Raw genomic sequence first — 23,153 nt, forward strand, 5'->3', positions numbered from 1 at the left:
CACAGGCAGGAAAAACATGTTCTCTCCCACTCACAGGCAGGAAAAACAAGGGAGGGACGGGGCGATGAGACCCTACTTGCCTGGCAAAAACAAAACCAGAGAGCTCTCCTAGTAGATATTTTCTTACATTTGATTAGTCCTAACTGGCCACCCCTAGCTTCCAGAGAGACTAAAAAAGTGGCAAATGGGGCGAATAGGATTACATGGCAGGCCTGAGTTAGTTTCCAGTCATTTTCCCTTTATGTATGTATTTGGCTGCTACGTTGTTTGGCACATACAAGTTTATGATTATTTTATTCTTTCATTGTTCCTTTGTGCCATTATGCTAAGTCCCTCTTTAACCTGTTTGATTCATTAAAGTGTACCTTGTGTGATAGTTTCACTGTCGCTTTCTCCTTAAATTTTGATTTGCCTGGTATCTTTGTTTAACCCTTTTATTTTCAATCTGTTTCCTTTGTTTTTTTTTTTAAGAGTGCTTCTTGGAAATAGCATGGAAGAATTTGTTCTGTTCATATTTAGTGTAATACCCTTGATTTTACTCTTTTCATCTTATACCATGTTCATTTTTTTTTTGAGAGAGAGTGTGTGCATGCGTGAGTGGGGTGGGGGGTGGCGGGGAGGGGCAGAGGGAGAGGGAGAGAGAGAGAATTTTAATCAGGCTCCACGCCCAGCGCAGAGCCTGTCTCGGGGCTTGATCTCATGGCCCTGAGATCATGACCTGAGTGGAAATCAAGAGTCTGACGCTCAACAGACTGAGCCATCCGTGCCCCTGCTGTGTTCATTATTTATTGTCACTCCTTTCTTATTCTCTTTTCTCCATTCTGGGTGGGGGTGTTGGCAATAGAGGCAGCCAAGGCAGGGGCTCCAGGTCAGCGTCCAGCTTCCAAGTGTGGCTGATATGCGGGGTGCACGCTGCCATGGGCAGCGCCACCTTCATCAGACCAGCTCTGCAGCATAGTTTGGGGGCTCCTTCCTGGCTTGGAAGCCTCCAAATCTAGCTCTCCCTCTTTCCTAGAGCTTCAAGGAGCCACCCAACATCTTTTTAACAAATTTTTTTTCTTGTTTTAATTGGCTGGAGTTGGTGCTTATTGCTTCAATGAAGAACACCGAATAACACTGTCCAACTGGTTTTATTTATCCCCCCAAGCAATTCAGTGAGCAACTGCATGCACTCAACAGTTTTATCTTATTTATTTGGACACACAGTAGATACTCAGAAGGAACAGAGAATATTGGGATGATAAAATGATCCAACTATTCTAGACTTTAGAGGGAATTCTCAAATACATTTTTTTCTTGGTGCAGTAGGATAAAAAGTCCTTTATACTCATTTTTTATGAGGGAAAGTCCTGATCTCCCTTTTAGAAAATAACCCAAGTTTTACAGACTTAAAAATTATTTTTATCTTTTCAGTTATAAAAATATATACCTACTTATTTAAGAAAAAAAAAGAAACAAAAGAATGAAGGAGGCAAGGAAGGTTTTCTGGACTCGGGGGAGGCTCAGGTATGCCTGTGGAACTCACAAGTTGCTCCTAAAAGTCAGCAGTTTATGAAGCATCAAGATGCTCCAGGAACGGGGTAGGGGGTTGATGGTCATTGAAGTTGCAAATTTCTGAATTCATTCTCTAAATCATTCTGTGGCTGCTGAGAGAGAAAGAGAATAATTAGAAGTGTTATTGGCAGCCAACGGTGCGGGGAACAAGCAAAGGAGAGGGGACATGAAGAGCCGGGTCAAAGAAGGCCAGGGAGGTCTTGAGGGAACCAGAAAACAGACAAGATCCTAAGAAAAGGGAGACAAGGAAGGAACTGGGAGCCCCTGTTGGGGTGACGGGAAGGGTGTTGGGAGAAAAGAGAAAGGTGTAGGGGGACAGTGGGGACAGAGAGCAAGGAGAGGAGGGACAGAGACAAGGGGGCGCTGGAGCTGGGATGAGGGGGCACAGGGGAGGGGGGGCAGCCGCCTGCGTCAGGACAGCTTCTCACCTCAAGGATCTTCCGGAGCCGACGGGTTATGCTTTCACTGTACTGTTCCAGCTTGTTCCAGGGCTGGAAAGGCTTGCCCTGGTTGTCCACAAACTCCTTCCAGCAGTCCTCAAACTCTGAGATGAAGAGGGAAGGCAGTCAGGCCCCAGTGGCAGCAAAGCCACAAGCGTGCACCCTGCAATTCCAAGGACCCCTCCTTCCTTTGCCCTTCCTGGTGGTGTCACAGCTTGGGCCTCAGCTGGGCCACCACCTTTTGGTCCAGGAACCCCCCCTCCCCCAGTGGCTTTTCTCTCTTGGAGCTGCAAACCCTCCCATCCCCTGACAGCTCTGCCCTCTCCCTACCCAGGGAGCTCATGACAGCCACTGGGATCCTGGATGCGTGCAGATGCTTCAGCCCCTTCTTATTCTCCCTGCGCCAGTGGAAATACAGGCGGGAGGCAAAGAGCCGCAGGCTGATGTGGCGGTGGTCTCTGACAAACGCAACCAGTTCCTTCGCACAGGTGGGGCAGGGGCTCCACGTGACATAGCAGGTGATTTCGAATCTCTGGGATGTGTCCAGTCGTAGTGCCTTGATATTGTCAATAAAGCGAATTTCTGCATGGCGCTTCTTCTAGGGAGGGTCCCAGACAGAAGAAAGGTCACATACTGAGGGCACCACTGGGGATAAGGGGCTCTGCCCTGTGAACTTGCGTAAGATGGGGAAAGAACCTTCCTTCCTTCTCCCACTCATCCATTGATTCAGCACCCCAAATCATCTGCAGCTTGATCTGAATCAGACCCAACCCCCTGGGAGGAGACGGGTTGGCAGACAGACACCCCCATGGCACCATTCCCAGATGTTCGACAGACCTTGCCTTTTGGACATCAGGAGATGTTAGAACGTGGGGTTCCCAAGGAGCAGGTCAGAATGGGAGGGAGGCAGGATGGGGCAGGTGGGAAGGGGGGGCAGAAAAGCAGAGGGTAGGTGTATGAGGGAGTTCTTGGAGGTGGGGTTGAGCGCTCAGTCCTTGGAAGACCACTTGGCTTCTCAGAAGCAGCGACTGAAGTGACATCCGGAGGACAAATAAATATTATATTCTCAAAGAGGGGCCGGAAGAGCGTTCTGCTGGAGGGAAGAGCTTCTGCAGAGGCCCAGGGACGAGAAAACCATGGAAAACCATGGAGAGTTCCCAGGAAGCAGGGCTAACAGACCCAGTTAAGCCTTGGTACTTCCCCCCCCCCGGCCCTATCTCCAGACAGCCCGCCTGGCACCTTGTTTTGAAGGCAGACTCTGGCAATTATGGGGCCTTCATGTGGCTTCAGCTGGTAGCACAAGTAGGTCGTCCTCCGGTGGTAGGGCTTTGGGGCCCGGGGTTGGTTGCCGAACTGATAGAAGAATATTTCTCGTTGTAGTGGATTCATTGTGGTTCTGCGCAAGGGGAAGAAAACCAAAGATGCAGAGAGCATCTTCTGGTGTTACCCCAGGCTCTGTCACCTTCTGAACCCAACTCCTTGGTCCACTTGGGCCCCTGGGGTGGGGGGGGAAGGGACATTCTCCTCTTTCCTTGTTGTCCAGGAGGGCTGGGAAGGGGGAAGGAAGAGGGTGAGCTCTCCCACCTGTACACAGCCCCACCTCCGGTCTGGTGGAGCACCCACCATACCCACACTGGAGGTCATTGCAGGAGGGGTTCCTTGGGCTGGCTGGGGGGCCCCACCCTGAGAACTTGACATCAGAACTTTTTGGCTCACCCATCTTTGTCCTGTGCCCCAGACCCCTCTGTTCAGGTCCCACGGACATCTCAACCCTGATGTCCCATGCCACAACCCTTCTCTTTGGGGATGGAGGGGCTGCACTAGTAATTCTTCTAACTCTCTGCTCTTTGCTTAGGCGTGGGCATCACAATCTTAACTGTCTGTACAAAGCACAGAGAGGCTGGTGAACAGGAAAAACTGTTGTCACCAAGGGAGCGTTGTGACAGAGACCTTGGCTAAAGGTCAAATAGCTTTTCCTCCCCCCAGTTGTGATTATACTCTAGAGAGTATTCCATCTTGTATCTTACTTGTTTTCCAGTTACAGAGTGACCTGGCTCATGTGGGCATGCGTGCATGGGATTCTTTTTGATAAACGCTGCCAGCTCTGCAAAGATACAAGTAGGTGGACAGAACTAGGAGCCCTCCTGCCTGCCCCAGAGAGGTGCATGAGAGCTCTAACCAGCAGAGCCCCACTGCGTGTGGACATTATTGACCAAGCAGATGCCAAACAGCCTGAACGAGCTGAGAAAGCTTGATGGGGCCCCAGCCCACTCTCCTTCTTTTTTTTTAAAGATTTTTTTTTTTATTTGACAGAGACAGAGATAGCGAGAGCAGGAACACAAGCAGCGGGAGTGGGAGAGGGAGAAGCAGCCTTCCCCCTGAGGAGGGAGCCCGATGTGGGACTCGATCCCAGGACCCTGGGATCATGACCTGAGCTGAAGGCAGACGCTTAACGACTGAGCCACCCAGGCGCCCCAGCCCACTCTCCTTCTGGACACTCCACCCAAAGCTAACGTGACCTGGCCGACCACTGAGTCTGGCTCAGGTGACCACAGACGCTTGGAACCGGACACGGGAATCAAGCCAAGGGTGTCATTCCTCAGGGCACAGACTACGGGATACCGTGTTCCTGCAAGGCCAGAAATACTTTCCCCATATTTCCAGCCAACTTGTTGAAACACCACGGATTCTATCAACAAAAGACCATTCCTGTCATCTGTTATGCTAATTAACAAAGCCACTAATTTCATCAATGGAAACCCATCTCTGATACCCCTTATGCTAATTAGTAAAGCTTCAGGTGCATTTTGATGACTGTCATTGAAAAAGCCATCTCTGGATGGTGGCCTTGGATTACCCGCCAGTGACCTCACCCGAAGCTGCTGGGCCCCTGGTTGCCCTCAGCATGAAGATTAGAACAGAAACATCCATTCACAGCACACTTAGGACAACCAACTGCCCCGTGGCTTCCCAATTTTAGCACTGAAGTTCCCACGTCCTGGGAAACTCCCCAGTCCCTGGTAAACCAGACACTCAAGGCTGAACTATTTCAAATCTTAGACAAGTGCACGGTCTTAGTAGCACAAATGTTAAAGCTTGACCTCGAATAGCTAAAATTGAGGGATGATAGAAACAACTCGTAAGGAGCATTTAAAGACTAATTTAATTTTTCACACTTGGTAGTGTCTTTGTGGGAAACAATGTATCTTTTTTTTTTTTTAAGATTTCATTTATTTATTTGACAGAGAGATAGACAGAAGAGCACAAGCAGAGGGAGAGGGAGAAGCAGGCTCTGCACTGAGCAGGGAGCCCGATGCGGGACTCGATCCCAGGACCCTGAGATCATGACCTGAGCCGAAGGCAGACGCTTAACCATCTGAGCCACCCAGGCGCCCCAGCAATGTATCTTCTTGTCTTGGAGAGGATTTTTCCCTCCACAGAACAGAAATGAAACCATCCACAGAACTAAGTCTGCAGAAAGCCGCCCGCAGTTAAAGATTGCTAGGAAAACGCCGGAGGGAACTTAGAGGATGCTTTGCTTAAGATGATGAACATTACCCAGGGAACACTGTCTATGTGGTCATCATAGCCACGAGGTGCTTGGCTTCTGCAAACAAAGCAGCATCACTGATGTGCACTGCTGAGCTGGTCTTCAGACCTGGACCAGGGAAGCAGTAGGACCACTGACCACAGTCTGGATGAAACCAGACCGGCTGGTACCAGAAAGACAAGTTAATCAATCTTGAAGTTTACCTAATCCCCAATCAATCAGAAGAACCCATGAGCCTGGACCCCTAACCCTGAATTTTTGCCCTTAAACACCCTTACTTGCAAACCATCGGGGAGTTTAGGACCTTTGAGCATCAGCTCCCAGTTCTCCTGGGTGGCACCACACCAGTAACTAGCCTGTCTCTTCAGCACAGAAACCCAGTGTCAGTTCTTTATTGGCTTCCTGAGCATCAGGCAGATGAACTCTTGCTCAGATCGGTTACAGAAATTAGAGCATTCTTTGCAAAATTGTGCAAGTCTTTAAAATAAAATGTATAAATATGCTTTTATAGCTGACTCCAACAATTGTCTCAATCATCCTTGAATCTAAAGTCTATAACTAAAGTCTACAACTAAGCTTAAATAAAGTGCTTTAGGAAGACCCAGGGGCCACGCCTAGGGGATGGGCCTAGGGGATAGGGCCACGGGGCAGAGACAGGATGTGGAGGCAGCAGGGGTTGGGGTGGGGGGTTGGGGGGATGGGCACCTGCCCCGGCGGGCCTGCAGGTCAGAGGCAGGAACAGACCCTGCGGATGGGATGATTAGGTGTCAGAGAGGGAGAGAAGTGGGGCTGGGAGGAGGAAGGAGGCAGAGAGCCAAGCGAGCAGTGGTACTTGGTCCCTGCAGCCCCATCCCACGCTCCTTGGCAGGCTCGTCCCATCCTGGCCTGGGCCCTGGGTCTCTAGCTCCACTTCCCTCTCACAAGGCTGCTCTTGGCCTTGGGAAAGCCCTGTATCTGTGAGTGTCCTCCCACAGTAGTCTGAGTGGTGGACCCACCCTCTTCCTGCCAGACAAAAGCTGGGGTGGGAGGCCCTAGCTTGATTGTGCTTCTGTGGACTCCCACCCACCTTCTTTCCTCCAGACTTACCTGACCTTGGGAGTTCCTATGCAGCTGCCTCTCCTCAGCTGGCTTGTCCTAGCCCTGCCCTTTGTCTGGGGCACCAGGGCTCTATTCTTCTCGCTGGCCTTGCTTTGGGAAAGCCCCAATCTGGAGTGACCTCCCCGGGCTGCTGGCTGCCTCCCTGGATGCCCCACCTCCTTCCTGCTTTGGCTTTAGGGGTGGGAGGGCCCTCGGGTGGTTGCACTTCCTTGGGCTCAGACTCACCTTCTCTCCTTCTCTGAGATGCCCCGCCCTGGGCAGAGCTGCCCCTGGGTGGGGCAGCAGGACCAAGTTATTGCAAAGAGAAAGAGAAAGTAGGATATGCCCGAGGGGGTTGGGAGAGCTTGGCTGGAGAGAGCTGGATGGAGGCTGGCTTCTGGGGAGGGCCAGGCTCTCGAGGAGTGGAGTAAGCCCTTTCCTCATTACCCCTGTGTTGCCCTTAGGAGTCATTCATATCCTGTCAGGGCTCTGGGCATCAGGAAAGTGAGGTCTACAGGTCAGATCTTCATCTCCAACCCTGGAGAAGGCAGGTGTGTTGAGCAGATCCTGTACTCCATCCTCTACCAGAGCCCCCAGTAGCTTTGGAAGGGGCCTATCATTATCCTGACACCTTCGATGAGGTCCCAGCACAGAGAGGTTAAGCTACTCTCTGGAGCCACACAGCAAACCAATGGCAGAGCTGGAATGCCTTCCAGGGGTACCGACCTGGCTCCTCCCACTTCCTTAGTGTTCCATGAGTAGGAGGGATCTTGCTGCCCCCACAAGGCCTCCCAGATCAGGGATCAGGGACCTGGACTTGAAGTGTGCGTCCTGAAAGCTATCCGCTTGCCTTGTCACATGTCCACCAAGACCCCCGGATGGAAAAACAACGAGCAACTGGGGAAAGTTGAATTCTACAGAGGAGGTCTTAGAGCAGCCGCCTGCCATCCCCAGTCCAGACCGCATGCATATACGAGTCCCCGAACTTCTCGCAGCTGGTGGCCCCCGCCATACACACCTCATTTTGCCCTACAGGCCCTGGGATGGCCCCAAGGGGGTAACAAGAGCACGGGCAAGAGTTGGAGGATCTGAGGGAATGGCGTCCCCTCCACACCCATCTATTCTCATATCCAGAGGCCCCTGAAGAAGAAGTTTCCAGAATGAGAACCTGGGCTCAGGCCCTTCCAAGAGAGTGATCAGATCTGCGTACTCAGGTGTTGACCAAATTGACAGCTAAGACGCCTCTGGCCAGAGAAGCAGGAAGGCTGAATTCTTGCTAGCCATCAGAGATGGGCAGAGAACGGGGATGTGCGAGAGCAGGATGGCGACTGTTTTAGGAGAAATGTCCTGAAGGCCCCCACGGATCTCTAAGACTGGCCTTCTGCATGGTTCTTTTCTCCAGAAGGAGGGGATATTTCGAGCAGGCCACTTTGCCCCGTTTCGACGACGCAGGCAGTCGAGAGGTGTGCCGTCCACACGTGCCTCTCTGTGCCTCCATGCGTGAGGCTGCGAGGGCAGAGAGAGCAGCAGGGCAGACTGGGCGGGGGGCAGCCCGAGCCCTTCTGCGTTCTTCCCTTGGCCCCCAGGCAGCAGGACAGACAGGGAGCCGCGGGGAGGGCCAGGGGTCTGTGGCCACCAACAATTCACACCGAGCCAGCCAAGATCAGAGGGAGAAATAGCTGGTCTGAATGGGACCTGGCACGTTCTCCACAATGATTTTAGGGATGTCTTCCAAACCGAACACCCGCCCTCTTGCTTCTCCTGCCTCTGCCTTTGCCTCTGCCTGCCTAGAATCCCACCGTCTAGGGCTGACCTCTTGCTCCTTTTCACCGTGCCCTGGTCCAGGCCACCCCATGGACCACTGCCGCCGACCTCCCCCCAGTATGTTCATGGGGTCGTCGGCTCTGTGGTCAAAGAACCAGATGGTCCCTGTTTTACCTCTACGGCTCGCGCTTCCCTGTCTCCCCGACTTGATTCTTGGCCACCTGCCACTTTTGATTCTGCTTTTTTGGAAAAGTTCTGATGATCTCAGTGCTCCCATAACCAATCCTACATTAAAAAAAAAACCCAAAACATATTTAAATGTAAACTCACTCTCCGTTGCTATCTCCAGGCTGCAACCTGCCCAGAGCTTCCCCTCTGGCAGCAATGTGGGAAGGGGATAAGGGACATGGGAGTGAGGGCAGGTGTGATGGTGACCGGGGTGGGAGGCGGTGGCGGTGGGGGGGAGGGGTCCAGGGCAGCAAGGATTGGAAGGGAAGCAGGTTGGGCGGGGGGGTGGGGGTGGGGGTGGGGACAGCTCAGGCATAACCCAGGAGACAGATACGCAGAATAAGGATCCTGGTTTTGCCCCGCGCCTTCAGCTCAAGAAGGCCCTGGGTCATTGTCTGGGCTGAACCGTGTGCCCCCCAAATCCATCTGCTAAAGTCTCAACCCTAGTGCCTCAGAATGTGACTATATTTTAGGTACAGACTTTAAAAAGATGGCTGTTAAAATGAGGCCCTTTAGGAGGGGCCCGAATCCAATCTGCCTGATGTTATGAGAAGGGGAGACCGGGACACGCAGAGGGACACCAGGGGCTCCCCGCAGCGAGCCCAGAGGACAGACCGCTGCATCCTGGAGTAGCAGTACAAGGACCCTGGTTCTCTGAGAAGTCACATCCTCGGGAAGGATGTTTCTCACACTTCTGGTTTGCACACTTAGACATATTCGTGCCCATATACCTTCAGTTTATTAACGAGATTTGGTTAATGTGGTGAGATGGAAGGAACCAGGTGGGGGCCCCTTCATGGGGGAGAGGGAAGTCTTGAGGAAGGAGGGAGGATGCGCAGGAGGAAAGTGGGGGGGCCTGAGGGACTGGGGTGGGCGGTGAAGGTGGCTGGAGCCCAGGAGGGGGCGCAGCAGCAGGGAGAGGCCAGGAGGCTGAGGATGCCCTCACCTAAGAATATTCTCAAGCTCTGTGGCCAGCAAATCATTATCTTTTAATAGATTCCGACTCTGGAAGCGCATCCCCCTGTGGTCCACAAAGTTGTCCCAACAGTATTCATAATCTAAGATAAAGAGGGAAGAGGGCAGTCAGATGGGCCCTGGGACGCCTTCTTCTCCTGACCCTCCCGTACCCTCCCTGCCAGGCGCCACCAGTCCTGCCTCAGTTTCCCAGGATCTCTTCCCACTCACTCTCCCTAGGGATAGTCTAGATCCTTCACCAACCCCGCCCCCCCCACCCCAGTCCTATTCCCTCCCACAGTCCTGTCCCCAGCTCCTTCTGCTCTCACCTTCAAAGGACATGATGTCCAGGTGGACTCCTGCAGACCATAGCTTGTGAAGCCCATCCTGATAATCTGGGAGCCAGAAGTAGTAGAGGCGGGCGGTGGAGATGCTCAGCGTCACATTCCTGTATTCCCTCAGGAATCTGACCACCTCCTCTGCACAGGTGGGGCAGGGGCTCCAGGATAAGAACCAGGTGACATGGTAATGCTCGTCAGGGGACAGATTCTGGTCATAGAACCAAGAGAGGAAGCAGAGTTCTGTGTGGCAGGGAGCCTCGGGATAGACCTGGGAGAGGTGGAGAAGAGAAGGGGATACTCTTGGCTGGCAGAGCAGGCAGTTTGGCAGGGCTGGGTGCCGTGGGGGGAGGGGGGAGGGCGCAGGAGTCACAGAGGTATGTTGTTCATTGATTTATCCCTCCTTTCCATCTCTCCCCACACTGTCTCTTCTGACTGAGCCATTCCTTCCCACAGTCATCAACATCAACTCCAACATCAACTCCATCCATCCATCCATCCTTTTATCCATCCATCCATCCACCCACCCACCCACCTGTCCATCCATCCATCCATCCATCCATCCATCCATCCATCCATCCACCTATCCATCCATCCATCCATCCATCCATCCATCCATCCATCCATCCATCCGTCCACCCGTCCATCCGTCCATCCATCCACCTATCCATCCATCCATCCTGCAGGCATCCTACTGGACTCGGGCCAGGCTCTCTGGGGTCCAGGCTGGTTCCGTGGGTGCTGTCTGCTGGGGAAGGCCACACAGCCATGCTGCCCCACAGGACAGCCACTAGCCCCACCTGTCTCCAGAGCACTTGACATGTGGCTTGTCTGAATTAAGAAGTGGGGCAAGTGTAAAATACACATCTCATTCCAACGACATAGTAAAAAAGATGAATGTAAATGACCTCATGAAGAATTTTTACATTAATTATAATTTGAAATAATCTCTTAGATATATTACCCAATACATTATCAATACTAAGTTCATCAGTTTATCTTAACTCTTTAAACACTGGGTACTAGAAAACATTAAATGACATACGTGACTCCCATGACGTTTCTGTGGGTTAGTACTGGGGTACCCTTGACCCAGCCCGTAACGGCTCTCTCCTGCAAAGAAGCTTTGAAAAGCCTGCAGTGTCAGGAGAGAGGAGATGGCAGGGGTGTGGTGTGGTGGAACATCTTTCAGGAGTGGCAGGTGGTTAGGGGGCAGGGCTGCAGGAGGGTGGTCTGGCTCCAGCAACCGCTGAAGCTGGTCATGGGTGCCATGGCAGCCTTCCAGGGACACCTGGGCTGTGGCTGGGAGCAGGCCGGGGGCGGGCATTTGAGGGGTGCGGGCTCTCTCCTGAGGGATCACAGGTCCTGGGTCCGGACGAGTCAGTGGTGCGGCCACGGCCGAGGACTCGACTGGCAGAACCATTACTAGGGCAGAAAAGGCTCTGGTGTCCAATCAGCCCTGACTTTCTAGACGTGCTCTTTTATCAAAGCCTGCTAGAGGCCAAGCTCCATGACAAGACTCAGCGATGAATGCAGGTGGACTCTCTGAACAAGGCCCACAGGCTACGTCAAACGGCATCCTGTATCTGGTTCCAGGAGGGCCAAGCAGGGAGCTCTTGGGCCAAAGACTTAGGACAATGTTGGGGAAGGAGCGTGCACTACGGAGAGCCCCCACCTGGCATCTTATTCCATTCTTTTCTGCCTTCCCAACTGACTCAGCTCCTGCCTGTAAACAGGCCTTACCTGGTTTCGAAAGACCCCCCAGTCATACGAGGGGTGCCCCTCCCCCTCTCTTTCCACTTGGAAGCAGAGGTAGCACAAGTTCCGCCTGGAAGCGTAGAGCAGACTTTGGAAGTGGAAGGAGAAGGTTTTAGGACTTATCCGCTCCATTGGGTCTCTGGGGGCGAAAAGACAGAAAACCGAAAATGCGGAGAGTACTCTCTGGAGTTGTCCCTGGCCTGTGGCCTCCCCTGGGCACAGGGGCTCCCTGCCCTGCCCCCACTCCAGGGCCCTGAGCATTGTCTGCCGCTTTTCCAGGCTGGACGGTTGGGGGGTGGGGTGTGCTGCTAGGGACAGCAGGGACGGGGGACCTCTCCTGCAGGGGCCCCTGCGGGCCTGCTTCTTCCAGCCATGCTGGTTTTCCTGCCCATTCATCCCCCAACCCATTAGAAAAATTGCAAAGAGAAATAGGAAGCCTCCATCCCCAGAGAACGGCTTTTCTAATACTGCACTTCAATTCGTTCCTGATTTTTTTAACCTATGCGTTAAAAAAAAAAAAAAAGTATCAGGTTAATGCATACCTTCAGAGGTTCAGGTTACTATTCTAAGTGCTTTAAATATCTGAACTCACAGAGTCCTCCCCAGATCCCATGAGAGCCAACCCCACCGTTGAGGGAAGGAATCGGGGGCAGGAGGTAGAGCAGCCTGGGCAAGCCCAGGGCTAGTGAGTGATGGGGCCCCGGCTCCCCAGGCTGGCTATTTCCCGCAGGGACCTCCCATGACTGCAGTGGCAGCAGCCTGCAGTCCTGCCTGGGCCTTTTTCTCAACTTCATTGTAAATATGTGCATTTCTCCCAACCATGGCATCTTTCCCCCAGCTGCAGGTCAGTGGTACAAACATGAAGCCTGAAGCTCGGTCACCAAGGTTAGGGGTAAGGTTGAGAACAGGCTGCATTTACGTGTCTGCCCGAGATTGGGAGAGCCCTGCAATAGGTGACTTCTCTTCTTGCCTCCGAGAGCTAGCCTCACACCGTGTTTATAATGGTGTAAAAATTATAGAAAATCAATCAATGTGCTTTAAACTAAATCCACCCACTTCTTCGCTCATGCTTTAGTTAAATTCTAAGCGCTAAGAGAGCACAGAAACTTCCAGAAGCCTCAGAGAGTGGCATCACCCGGCACAGGCTGGGAGGGGCAGGCTCGACAGACTTTCAGACCCAGAGGTTGGCCTGGAGGACCCAGGGGCTGGGTGGAGGTGCGGGAAGGGCGTGTTCAGAAGCAATAGTGCGAGCATCCCCGGAATAGGGTGAGGACCCAGGCAGGAGTGGGTCCTGCAGAGAAGGAGCCCAGAGAGGAAGAGAAAGGAAGGAGGACCACAGGGAGGAGGAAGAGGCCAAGGACAGAGGCACACAAGGGCAGGGCCACCAGGAGAGAGGGGCCGCGGAAGGGGGCCCAGTTGGGGGGGTGGCGCGGACAGAGGAGCAGGGGTACCTTGGGCGGTGGCGCCAGGGCTCCATTCTTCTCACCGGCTTTGCTTTAGGAAAGCCCCCCCGCGGGATCTGAGACCTCCCAGGCCGCCTCCACCGAGGCCCCACCTCCTTCCTGCTTTGGCTTCAGGGGTGGGAGGGCCCTCGGGTGGTTGCACTTCCTTAGGCTCAGACCCACCTTCTCTCCTTCTCTGAGCACCCCCACCCCCAACCACGCGGGCAGAGCTGCCCTCGGTGCAGCAGGACCCGAGTTACTGCAGAGAAAGAGAAAGTAGGATGCCAGAGGGGGTTGGGACAGCCTGGCTAAAGAGAGCAGGACGGAGGCAGGCGGGAGGCTGGCTCCAGGGAGAGGCAGGCTCTGCGAGGAGCAGAGTGAGCCTCTTCCTCATCACCCCTGTGCCCCCAAGTCTGGACCCAGGTGTTGCTCTACACCTGTCTGCTGGATGAGTGGAAGAGAAAAGGAAGTGTGGATCTCGTGTCAGGACTCTGGTGTTTCCTCCTGATTCCACAGCAGTGAGGGCACAGATGTGCTTTGAGCTCCTAATTCTGTGGTGGGTCCTCTGCCTAAGGCCCCTCAGCCTTATCTGACAGCCAGGGGGAGAGGGACAGATGGAGAAGGAGGAGGATGGAGAAGGAGGGGACAGCTTTAGTTTCTCTTCCTCTTCTTAGGACGCTAATCCCCTCATGGGGTCCCACTCTCATGATACCGTCTAAACCTAATCACCCCAAAGAAGCCCCCCTTTCCAAACACCATCACACTGGGGTTTAGGGCTTCAACATATGAATTTGGGGAACACAAACATTCAGCTCATAACAGTTGTGGCTGACAGGATTCCTTTCATTGACTCAGGGACAAGATGGCTGACCCTGTCACACTGCTGCATGAGGGGTGAGTGTTGCCTTATACCCGGAGCTGAATCTCCAGGCTCTGTGGCTGCCTTTCTGGAGGTCGGAGGTCAGAGGCTGTGTTCCCTGCTACCTCACGGGAGGCCCAGAATGTTAGTGCTGGTAGCTGGGCCAGTGCTGCCCCTAGCGGGATGGGGATTTCCTGGTGGGAATAAAAGAAGCAAAAACATGTTGGCTGAGAAGTAGATTCATAGTGATGCAAATTAGAAGAGCTGTCCCTGAAGCTGGTGTCTCAGGTGGAGACTGTGGGAAGTCCTCACCCTCTGCCCTGGGTTAGTAATCTTGACAGAGGAGTGATGGACCCTGGGTCCTTCCTGTTGCCTCCCCAACTTGGGCTCTTTGGCTGTGCAAATTCCCTTGGCTGCTTCCTTACCCTTTATTATAAGGCCCAGCATTGACAGGGGCATTTCCATGCTGTCAAGGAGGTAGTTCCCCTTGGGCACTGTCTTGCCTTTGTTAGAGAGAAAGAAAAAGAGAGGGAGAGAAATTTTGGGAAGCATAGATATTTTGTGGCACTGAGGTCTCTATCTATTAACATGGTATATACCTCAGTTTATATAGGTCTTCTTTTTATGTTTTCAGTGAGTCTTGCACTTTTTCATAAAGGTCTCGCACATTTTGTCAGGTTCACTTCTAGTAAACTTTTTGGGAGATACTGTAGCCTTCATTTACCTTTGTACTTTTTGTTTGTTGCTAGTATCTGGGAACACTATTAATTTTCCTAAATTGAAGTTGGATCTACCCGCCTCACTGAGAACTTGCTTACTATTTCTAGTAGTTTCTGTTCTTTTGCAATCCCCACAGCTCTTGTCCTTTATTGTGGCTCCTGGGACACCGGCTTGGACAATAGCACAGTGTTGAACAGTAGCAGTCATAAAGTGGACTCTTCTGTCCTTCTATTTTAAGGGAAATTCTCCTAAGAAGGAAATAGAAAATTGTAAGTCCCAGGGCGCCTGGGTGGCTCAATTGGTTAAGCATCTGCCTTCAGCTCAGGTCATGATCCCAGGGTCCTCTGATCGAGTTCTGCATCAGGCTCCAGGAAGTCTTCTCTCTCTGCCCCTCCCCACAATAAAAATAAATAAAATCTTTAAAAAGAAAAGAAAATTATAGGGCGCCTGGGTGGCTCAGTCGTTAAGCGTCTGCCTTTGGCTCAGGTCATGATCCCGGGGTCCTGGGTTTGAGCCCCACATTGGGCTCCCTGCTCAGCAGGAAGCCTGCTTCTCCCTCTCCCACTCCCCCTGCTTGTGTTCCCTCTCTCTCTGTGTCTCTCTCTGTCAAATAAATAAATAAAATCTTTAAAAAAAAAAAAGAAAAAAAAAAGAAAATTGTAACCTCCATGTTCTTTATCTTTTTTTTAATAATTTTTTTTTAGTATAGTTGAAGTCCTATAGTCTCTAAATCTTTCTTGGCTTGAATATTTGTTTGCTAACAGTTTAATTATGATTTTTGTATCTATGTTTATAAATAAATATGGCTATAATTTTCCTTACTCATGTTCTTATTCAGTTTTTTTTTTTTAAGTAATCTCTACACCCAACATGGGGCTCGAACCCACAACCCTAAGACCAAGAGTCACATGCTCCACTGACTGAGCCAGCCAGGTGCCCTCTTCTTATTTAGTTTTAAATCAAGATTATTATACCGGCCCAAAATCAGTTGGGGAGTTTAACTTTTTTCCAGTTTCCAAGGAAAGTTCAATTATGATCCTTACACGGTTGATTGAACTTATCATAAAACCTCTGGAGCTGGTAATTTGATATGGTTGTTTATGTGGTCATTTTAAGTAAAAATTGCATTTCTTTAACGGCTTATAGTTAACCCATGGGTTGTATTTCTTTTGGTATCATTTTTATCATATTTTTTCTGGAAGGTTGTCCATTCCATCTCATTTTCAAAGTGATTGGTGTGTGTTCATAGTATTCTCTTCTGACTTTCTACACTTCTACAAAAGACAACCCCAGGGGCACCTGGCTGACTCAATCGGTGGAACATGTGACTCTTGATCTCAGGGTCATGAATTTGAGCTCCATATTGAGTATAGCGATTACTTCAAAATCTTTAAAAAAAAAAAATGACCCCATTTTTTACTCATAATTTAGTTTATTTTTGCTTTCTCTCTTGTTTTTTTCAAAGTACTAGGTTTTGATTTTAATGTTTTTGTTATTCCTTTTTCATATATATACATATATTTTTCATATATTTTTTTTTCATATATATATAATCTCCCACATCTTCTTTCTCTACTCATCAGTCAGTTGGACATGTAAGTTGTTTCCACATCCTGGCTATTGTGAATAATGCTGCAATGAACATAGAGTTGCAAATATCTCTTCAAAATACTGATTTCGTTTCCTTTGGATTTTGTCACAAGGACACTAGGCAGGTGCACACACGAGTCGTCTTCCCGCAACGCCAGCTTTAGTCAGCCATAAAGCAAGGTTAACGTAATTGTAAAGCAAGTTCAGGATTCCAAACTCAATGACATTTCATATGCATTTGACTTGGCTTTATACATGTCACACCAAGCAAAGCACAAGACAGGGTCACACAACAAACAAGATACAAGGGTTAAGAAGTTAATGAACCAAACTCGAAGTCAGTCTGGGGGCACACAGTTGAGACGAGGCCTCCATCCAGTCAAGGTCAGCTCTTGGCACTTGCTGCTTATTATGGTCAAACAGTGGAGGATCTGTGTTATGTTCAGAGATCAACTGGGCAGAACCTTCGGCCACATTTGCCTTTTTGATGAGGCCAGATATAAAAGGATCAGCATCTGGAGAGATGGACAGTTTGCTACAGTTCCTTTTAAAACTCCTTTGGAGTTTAATCAGCCTTTGCACTTTGATCTGCTGGTTATCAGTGCTGGGGGTTGTCAGCCTGTGCTGGTTTCGGGGATATTTGGTCTTACCTGCAACACCCTTGGCTACTTACATCACCACTTGACATGAGTCACTGCTTGACATGAGTGACTCTATCTTGCTCTCTACAGAGCTATCTTGCTCTATATACCCAGAGGGGGGATTGCTGGATCATATGGAACATACAAGGACTTCTTATGGGACTCTGACCCTATGCCATTGTAGGGGCAGGTTAAGCAGTGTCTATAAGGTGTTGTCTTTATGAAGTCCATGGGACAAACACTTTGTGATGGGACGGCGGATGTAGGGTGTGGGAGAGCAAGGACAAACTGGAGCCTAAAGGATGAGCTCTAGACCTTGTGAGGATGGGCAGAAACCCATGTCCTTGTTCTTGCCCCTGACTTTAGTGGTCTAGGTGTCTTGTGGGGCCCTGTTAAAAACAAACCTCAATTGAGTAAATTTGAAGATCTAATTGGATTCATTAAATGCTTCAAGAATTGGGCAGCATCCCACCTAGCAAGTAGAGATACTCTGAGGCATTGTACCAGTGGAGGTTTTCATAGGTAGAGGGTGGAGAAAGGAAGTTGTTAGCAAAACAAAAGAAAGGGTTGTTTCAGGCCAGGACATCCTCTTTTTGGGGAGAAGGGACCAGTAGGGTTTTTATCAAGCAGATGACCTCACTAGTGCTGATTACAAAATTTCAGATTGACTGTTAAAAGGTCACATTCTTAGGATAGATTGAGCTTGCAATTGAGTCTTGGCTTGATGTCACGGGGAGCAACCAACTCCATTTTGTGTTTGTTTTTTTCTTTCTTAACACTTCCTCTGCCACAGGGCTAGCAAACACACCCCCCTCCAGGGTGGGAGAAGCTCAAGGAGGATGTGAGGGAGGTTCTTACAGCTGTGGTTTCACACTAAGGAGGTGAGTCAAGTCAGCACCTCAACATGGGCTCCTGTTAGAAAAGGTTGCTTCTTCACAGCGTCCCACTCAATTGGCCAAACTGAACTCTCTTGTGGTCCACCTCTATCTAAGACTACTGTTAAGGGGAATTCGGGCAAATACAGTTCAGCCTGGCCAAGTCCATGCATCAGAGCTGCCGCAAGGGGGCAGAACCCTGAAAATGCCTTTGGGATTACATGGAATCTACAGAATTGACATTTTAACAATATGGAGCCTTCTGATCCACGAACATGGTATATCTCTCCTTTTTTTTTTTTTTTTTTAACATCTTCTTTGCTTTTTCTTAGTAATGTTTTGTAGTTTTCAGTGTATGGATCTGACACTTTTGCAAGATGATGTTTAGTGCTGCTTTCAGAGACAGATTTTTAGTAATAGGTAACAGCAAACCCTCCTATCAAGTTTACTATAGGTCAGGCACTCTTCATAATATATGTAGATATAAATATCAACAAATTCATTTAAGCCTCACAAACATCTAGGTAAAAGTTGTATTATTACCTCCAATTTATATGCCTATAATTTGGCTAGAGAACTTGCCAGATGTCATAATCCAGCAAGCGGTAAGGGCAGGATTGGAACTCAGGCAGCTGGCTTCCAGAGTCCCTCCTCCAGCCACTACTCTATACTGCTGGGTAATAGCTGCTGGTGTTTATACAATAACACAGAAAATCAAGACTGATGTTCTGTGAGTGTAAGATTTTAATCTTACATTCAGATTCTTTGAACTAGTTTTATGACACAGCAAGATCTCTCTCCCTCAATTGTTGTGGTGGCAGGGAGGGACAATTTCATCCCTATCTTACATTATTCTGTATTTATGAAGATTTGCAGATTTTTTAGAATGAGGCTGTGAAACATCATTAGTTAGCAGGAAAGCCAATAGAAGTCTGGTAGGGCCAAATCTTAGAAAAATAAAGGGAGAGGGGGAAGGTGGATAGGATTTCCCTTGAAAAGAGTCTAAAACGAAGACCTTACCCCATCTCCTCCCTGGTAATCAGGGAATACACACTAGGACCAACACCAGAGCCCATATCCGATTGGAAAACACTGAAGAGACTAACTGAATGAGTCGATGAGGGATGTTCTGGGGAAAGAACATCGCCCTGGTGAAGCTGGGCTCGGATGACCTCAGTTCCTCTTATGCCCTTTATGGCCTCCTGAGCTCTGCCACAGTCACCTGCCTGCAGCCAGTGCCCATGTCAGCAGAGCTGATAAAGGAAGTGCTGTGTGCTCACTGGATGGAATATCCTGCAGCCAGGAGAACTGATGATCTACAACCACAAGAAACAGGACACTCCTGAAGGCCTGAATAGGATGGCCAGGAGGCATGGGAGAAGAGATTTTCTTTCTCACTCTACCGATTACAAATTGCTTAGGTGTTTTAGTAGATGCCAACACTATTAAAATTTTTTTTTTAAGAATATACAAGAATGGGCTCCCAATAGCTTTTGTTATTGTGGTAACTAATATACCCCATGACTATTTTAAGGGGTCCTCCTTTGATGGGGCCCAGTTGAAAGGCAAGGGCACAGCCTGTGACCAGAGTTGCTGAGCCAAGAACTGAGCGAGCAGTGGGGTGGAACAGAGCCTCCATCCATTGTCTTGACAGATACATGCTCTTTCCCAAGACGTACTGAGCTGGGCATCAGAGGGCAAGTGGGCCGTGGCAGCTACTCCAATAGCAGCTGGACATCAACGTGAAGGAGCAAAGGATGCCGTTTCCTGCTGTAAAAGAGCAAGGATGAAAAGACAGACTCCAAATTCTACTGAGGAGCCCAGAAAGACACCCAGACACAGGGACATAGTGGGGCGTCAGCAGTCTGTGGGGATCCAGGGACATGGCTCAGGGTCCAAGGTGGCATCTCAAAGAAGTGCTTTTTCAGGCCGTGGTCATGCGAGGTGACTCATGCCAGGGCATCTTGGAGAGGAAAGTCCCAGAGAGAAACTAAATGTCTTAATTCATGCTGGATCTAACAGAGACAAAGAAAAATGAAATCTAGTAGTCAGAGGTGAAGCTCCAAGGGAAGGAGAGAGGCAACCATGAGGGAGAAGAGGAGAAAAGTGGAGTGGGAGAAAAGAATCAGGATCAGAGAGGAAGATAAGCACTCTGGGCAGATGGAGAGAAGCAAAGGATCCAAGAAAAGAAAAATGGAAGAAGACAGGGAGAGAGGGAGGGAGACACAGAAGGAGGAAGGGAGGGACAGAAGGACAGGGGACTGACCAGGGACAACAGAGCTAAGTTGAAGTGAGCACAGGGACTGGAAAGAGGCAGCAGGAACCTGGGGGAGAAAGGAGGATCTCCCCCAAGGGGAGGAAGGGCCAGTGAGGGGGGACATGGGAAAGAGAGGGGCCAAGGGCGTCCCACCGCAGGACCCTTCCAGCACCTGGGTGCAGGCCACACCAGGGCTCACAGGCCGCACCAGGCCTCCCTGGGGTCCCTGAGTCCTCCCAGCATCCTGTGAACTCTGTGGTGGGAGAGGAGACAGGCAGCTTCCCTGCAGGAAGCAGAGGCCGCCCACCCGCACATGCCCCCTGTCTGCTTCCTCGCCCTCCCAGGGCGCTGAAATTGTCCCCCGTCTCATCTACCCCGGACTCTGCCCCCACACTCACCACAGGCCAGAATCCTCCCTCTGGGGGCTGGCTGGGCACTCCCACCACCCCTGCCTGGCCGCTGATCCCCGGAAGCCCCCCCACCCCGTGCCGGCTCCCAGCTCCTGCCCATCTGTGGGGATGACCTGTGGTGGGGTCCGAGCTACAAAGTCCTCAGGCAGGGGTCTCTGTGCTCAGGTCAGGAACCTAGACCTTCTGGGCACATTCAGAACCAGGGCTCCGGGAAATGTACCATGGGACCCGGCAGCCCCTGTGTGCTTCCAGTTTCCCCCCAGAATGTTCTCCAAGCATGTGGGCCACATTTCCACATGGCGAGATTCCCGCCCACGGGGAAGGCAAGGCTAGGTCAGTCCTTCACTGTGTCCCCCAGCCATTCAACAGCACCCAGGAGCCCGGACTCGGGGTCCCACCCCGGCGGGAACCTGGGATGCAAGGATGGGCCAGGCACCGTCCTGCCCTCGAGGAGACCGCAGTCTGGAGCAGACAGGGGAGGACCCGGTGACCTCACCTCTCCATCCCACAGACCCCGCTCTATCCGCCCGCATACCCCGCAGTCTGGACTTGGCCCCGCCAGCCGAGGGGACGACTCAGGATGGGGTGTCCATCTTTGTCGTCCCCGCCCACCGCCACGCCACCAGCCCCTCTGCGCTACACATGCTGGGAGGACAGGTGTGTGGTTGAGAAGAGCCCTCCGACAGCTGCACTTCTCTCCCTGCACGTCCCTGCCCGGGGCCTGCCTGTGAAGAACATGGTTGTGAAGCCAGACGGGCATCACTGGCCAGTTGCACCAGATGGTAACATAGGTAAGCCTTGGGCCACCCGCCCCGTGTCCGAGAAAGACAAAGTCTTCCGGGGGCATCTGGCTACTGGAGGCAGGAAAAATAGGGACAGAGGGCTTTCTGGGGTCCAGGCAGGTGCTTTTTTGTCTCTGTGTCTCCAACCACTGGGACCAGCCCGGGAAGCTTTTGTGGCCTTTGCTGGTGGGCCCTGGGCAGCCCAGCCCTGAATTCAGCTGGTGCTTGTGGGCACATCTCACGCTTTTGTCTGTGGGAGTTGGGGACATGGTCACCCTGAGACCCAGAGGCTGCCTGCTCCCTCCCTCAGGCCCCCTATGTGTGATGACTGTCCCCAGGGCCCCCGCCCCAGGTCGCTGATCCTCTGTCCCCCTGGCCACTGGGCTTCTCCCCTGCCCGTGGCCTCTGACCCACGGGTCCCAACCTGAACCCCTTCTCCTTTGGGGAGCAGCTTTAGGTGGCCAACATGGGACCCTCTAACTGGGTGACTCTGCTGAGCCCAGCTGTGGCAGGTGGGGCCTTGCTCCAGAGTGATGCGAGCTCAGGAACACAGGGATTTTGTTCCAGAAGAGTGGCCAGGCTTGGTTTGGGGCTGATCTGCTCCCAGGCCGCCGGCTGGTCCCGTTCCTCCCCTGCCAGGACACCCCAGACGCAGGAGGGCCTGGGGCGGGGGTGTCCCCAGGCGCCTCTCACAGCCTCCGCTGGGAGAGGAGCTCCAAGCAGGTTGTCACAGGGAAGTCTGTCCAAGCGCACCGAAGCTTCAGCATCCAGTCTTTGGGCATTTCCTCCAACCACCTGTCCAAAATGCCAGAGCATCTATAAAACTCAGCACCGCAGCTTTCTTGAGAATACCGAACATTTGGAAAGAACCTCAATGTGCTCCATTAGAGGATTGTTCGGATCAAGCGAATCAAGGCTTCTCCCCACATAGAATATTGGATATTACTTGTCCTTGTGAATATGGAGGCCGTCCTCCCAGGATTTGAAGAGTAGGCATTCCTTTTATGACATGTTTCAGACTTGGGGGAACGAGTATGACATGCTGCGGGGGGGGCATTGGGAAGCAGGCCTGCAGGTGTGGGCACAGTCTGGTTCCAGGTGCGGGGCAGCGGACCCCCTGCGGGCCAGAGGCCAGCCCTGCTCCCAGGGCTGTGTCTGTCTTCCTCCCTTGACTCCCTTGCCCCGCCGGAGTCTGAGCTGGAAGTCAGGGGTGACAGGTTTTCCCGAACCTTATGGCCAGCAGGAAACGGGGGCCACTGGGGCCAGGTCGGCTGTCTTGTGTCTATTTCTTAAGTCGGGTGTGGGCACTCGGTGCCCGCATGGCGTCCTATTTAAAGCTTTATTGAAATAAACGATTGAGAAAGCCTGTTAATGGTGGGCTTATAACGTGACAGGGGAGTGATTTAGATTGTCGGGAAAGTACCGTCTGTGAAAATAAAGGGCAAGTGGGTTTCCTTTCCCAAAAGTAATGTTTCCTGTAGGAGCCTGTATAACTTCATCTTCCCCTAAAAAGGAGCCCCTTGCTTTTTGCTTTTGAAATCACATCTGAGATTAGGATGTTGCTTGTAAAATTGCATAAACCTCTATACTTACCACTGAACCACTCTGGCTGCCCGCCCAGCACGGCCTCCCAGCCCCTGGCTGCTCAAGCTAGGGGGCCAGAACGGGCAGGACAGGGGCGGATTTGTGGACTGAGGGATCCCCGGAAGCAGAGACATCCCCTCTGTTCTGCACCAGCATCATCGTGTGTGGACGAACAACCATGTCCAACCTTGTCCTAAGCCCTGGACACTGACCGGTCACACAGCCCCCGGTCAGTCCCTATTACTCTCAGTACGGTCCAGGTCCCCAGTGGGAACCGTGCTTCTGGGGTCTCCCGTCTGCCCCCGTCCGGGGAAGGCCACGGCTCTTGTC

At 51.5% G+C, this 23,153-nt stretch overlaps 1 protein-coding gene across 2 annotated transcripts; it reads right to left on the reverse strand.

The window, feature by feature from the left end:
• Positions 1-1,104: 1,104 nt before the first annotated feature.
• On the reverse strand, positions 1,105-13,270 carry LOC123843244 (DNA dC->dU-editing enzyme APOBEC-3H-like). 2 transcript variants are annotated; one of them, XM_045872506.3, is made up of 8 exons: positions 13,115-13,270; positions 11,649-11,802; positions 9,897-10,176; positions 9,560-9,671; positions 3,234-3,390; positions 2,325-2,592; positions 1,983-2,098; positions 1,105-1,643 (listed from the first exon to the last, which is right to left on the reverse strand). In XM_045872506.3, exons 1-8 carry the CDS (start codon positions 13,138-13,140, stop codon positions 1,596-1,598), a joined length of 1,161 nt encoding a protein of 386 aa, XP_045728462.1. In that variant the 5' UTR covers positions 13,141-13,270; the 3' UTR covers positions 1,105-1,595. The 2 variants fall into 2 exon arrangements, with proteins under 2 accessions (XP_045728462.1, XP_045728461.1); XM_045872505.3 differs by having other exon boundaries at positions 1,106-1,646.
• Between the last annotated feature and the right edge of the window lie 9,883 nt (positions 13,271-23,153).

This window comes from Mirounga angustirostris, unplaced genomic scaffold (assembly GCF_029215605.1).
Source record: "Mirounga angustirostris isolate CCGP_5_RB_7025 unplaced genomic scaffold, mMirAng1.0.hap1 SCAF_5, whole genome shotgun sequence".
Classification (NCBI taxonomy): domain Eukaryota; kingdom Metazoa; phylum Chordata; class Mammalia; order Carnivora; family Phocidae; genus Mirounga; species Mirounga angustirostris.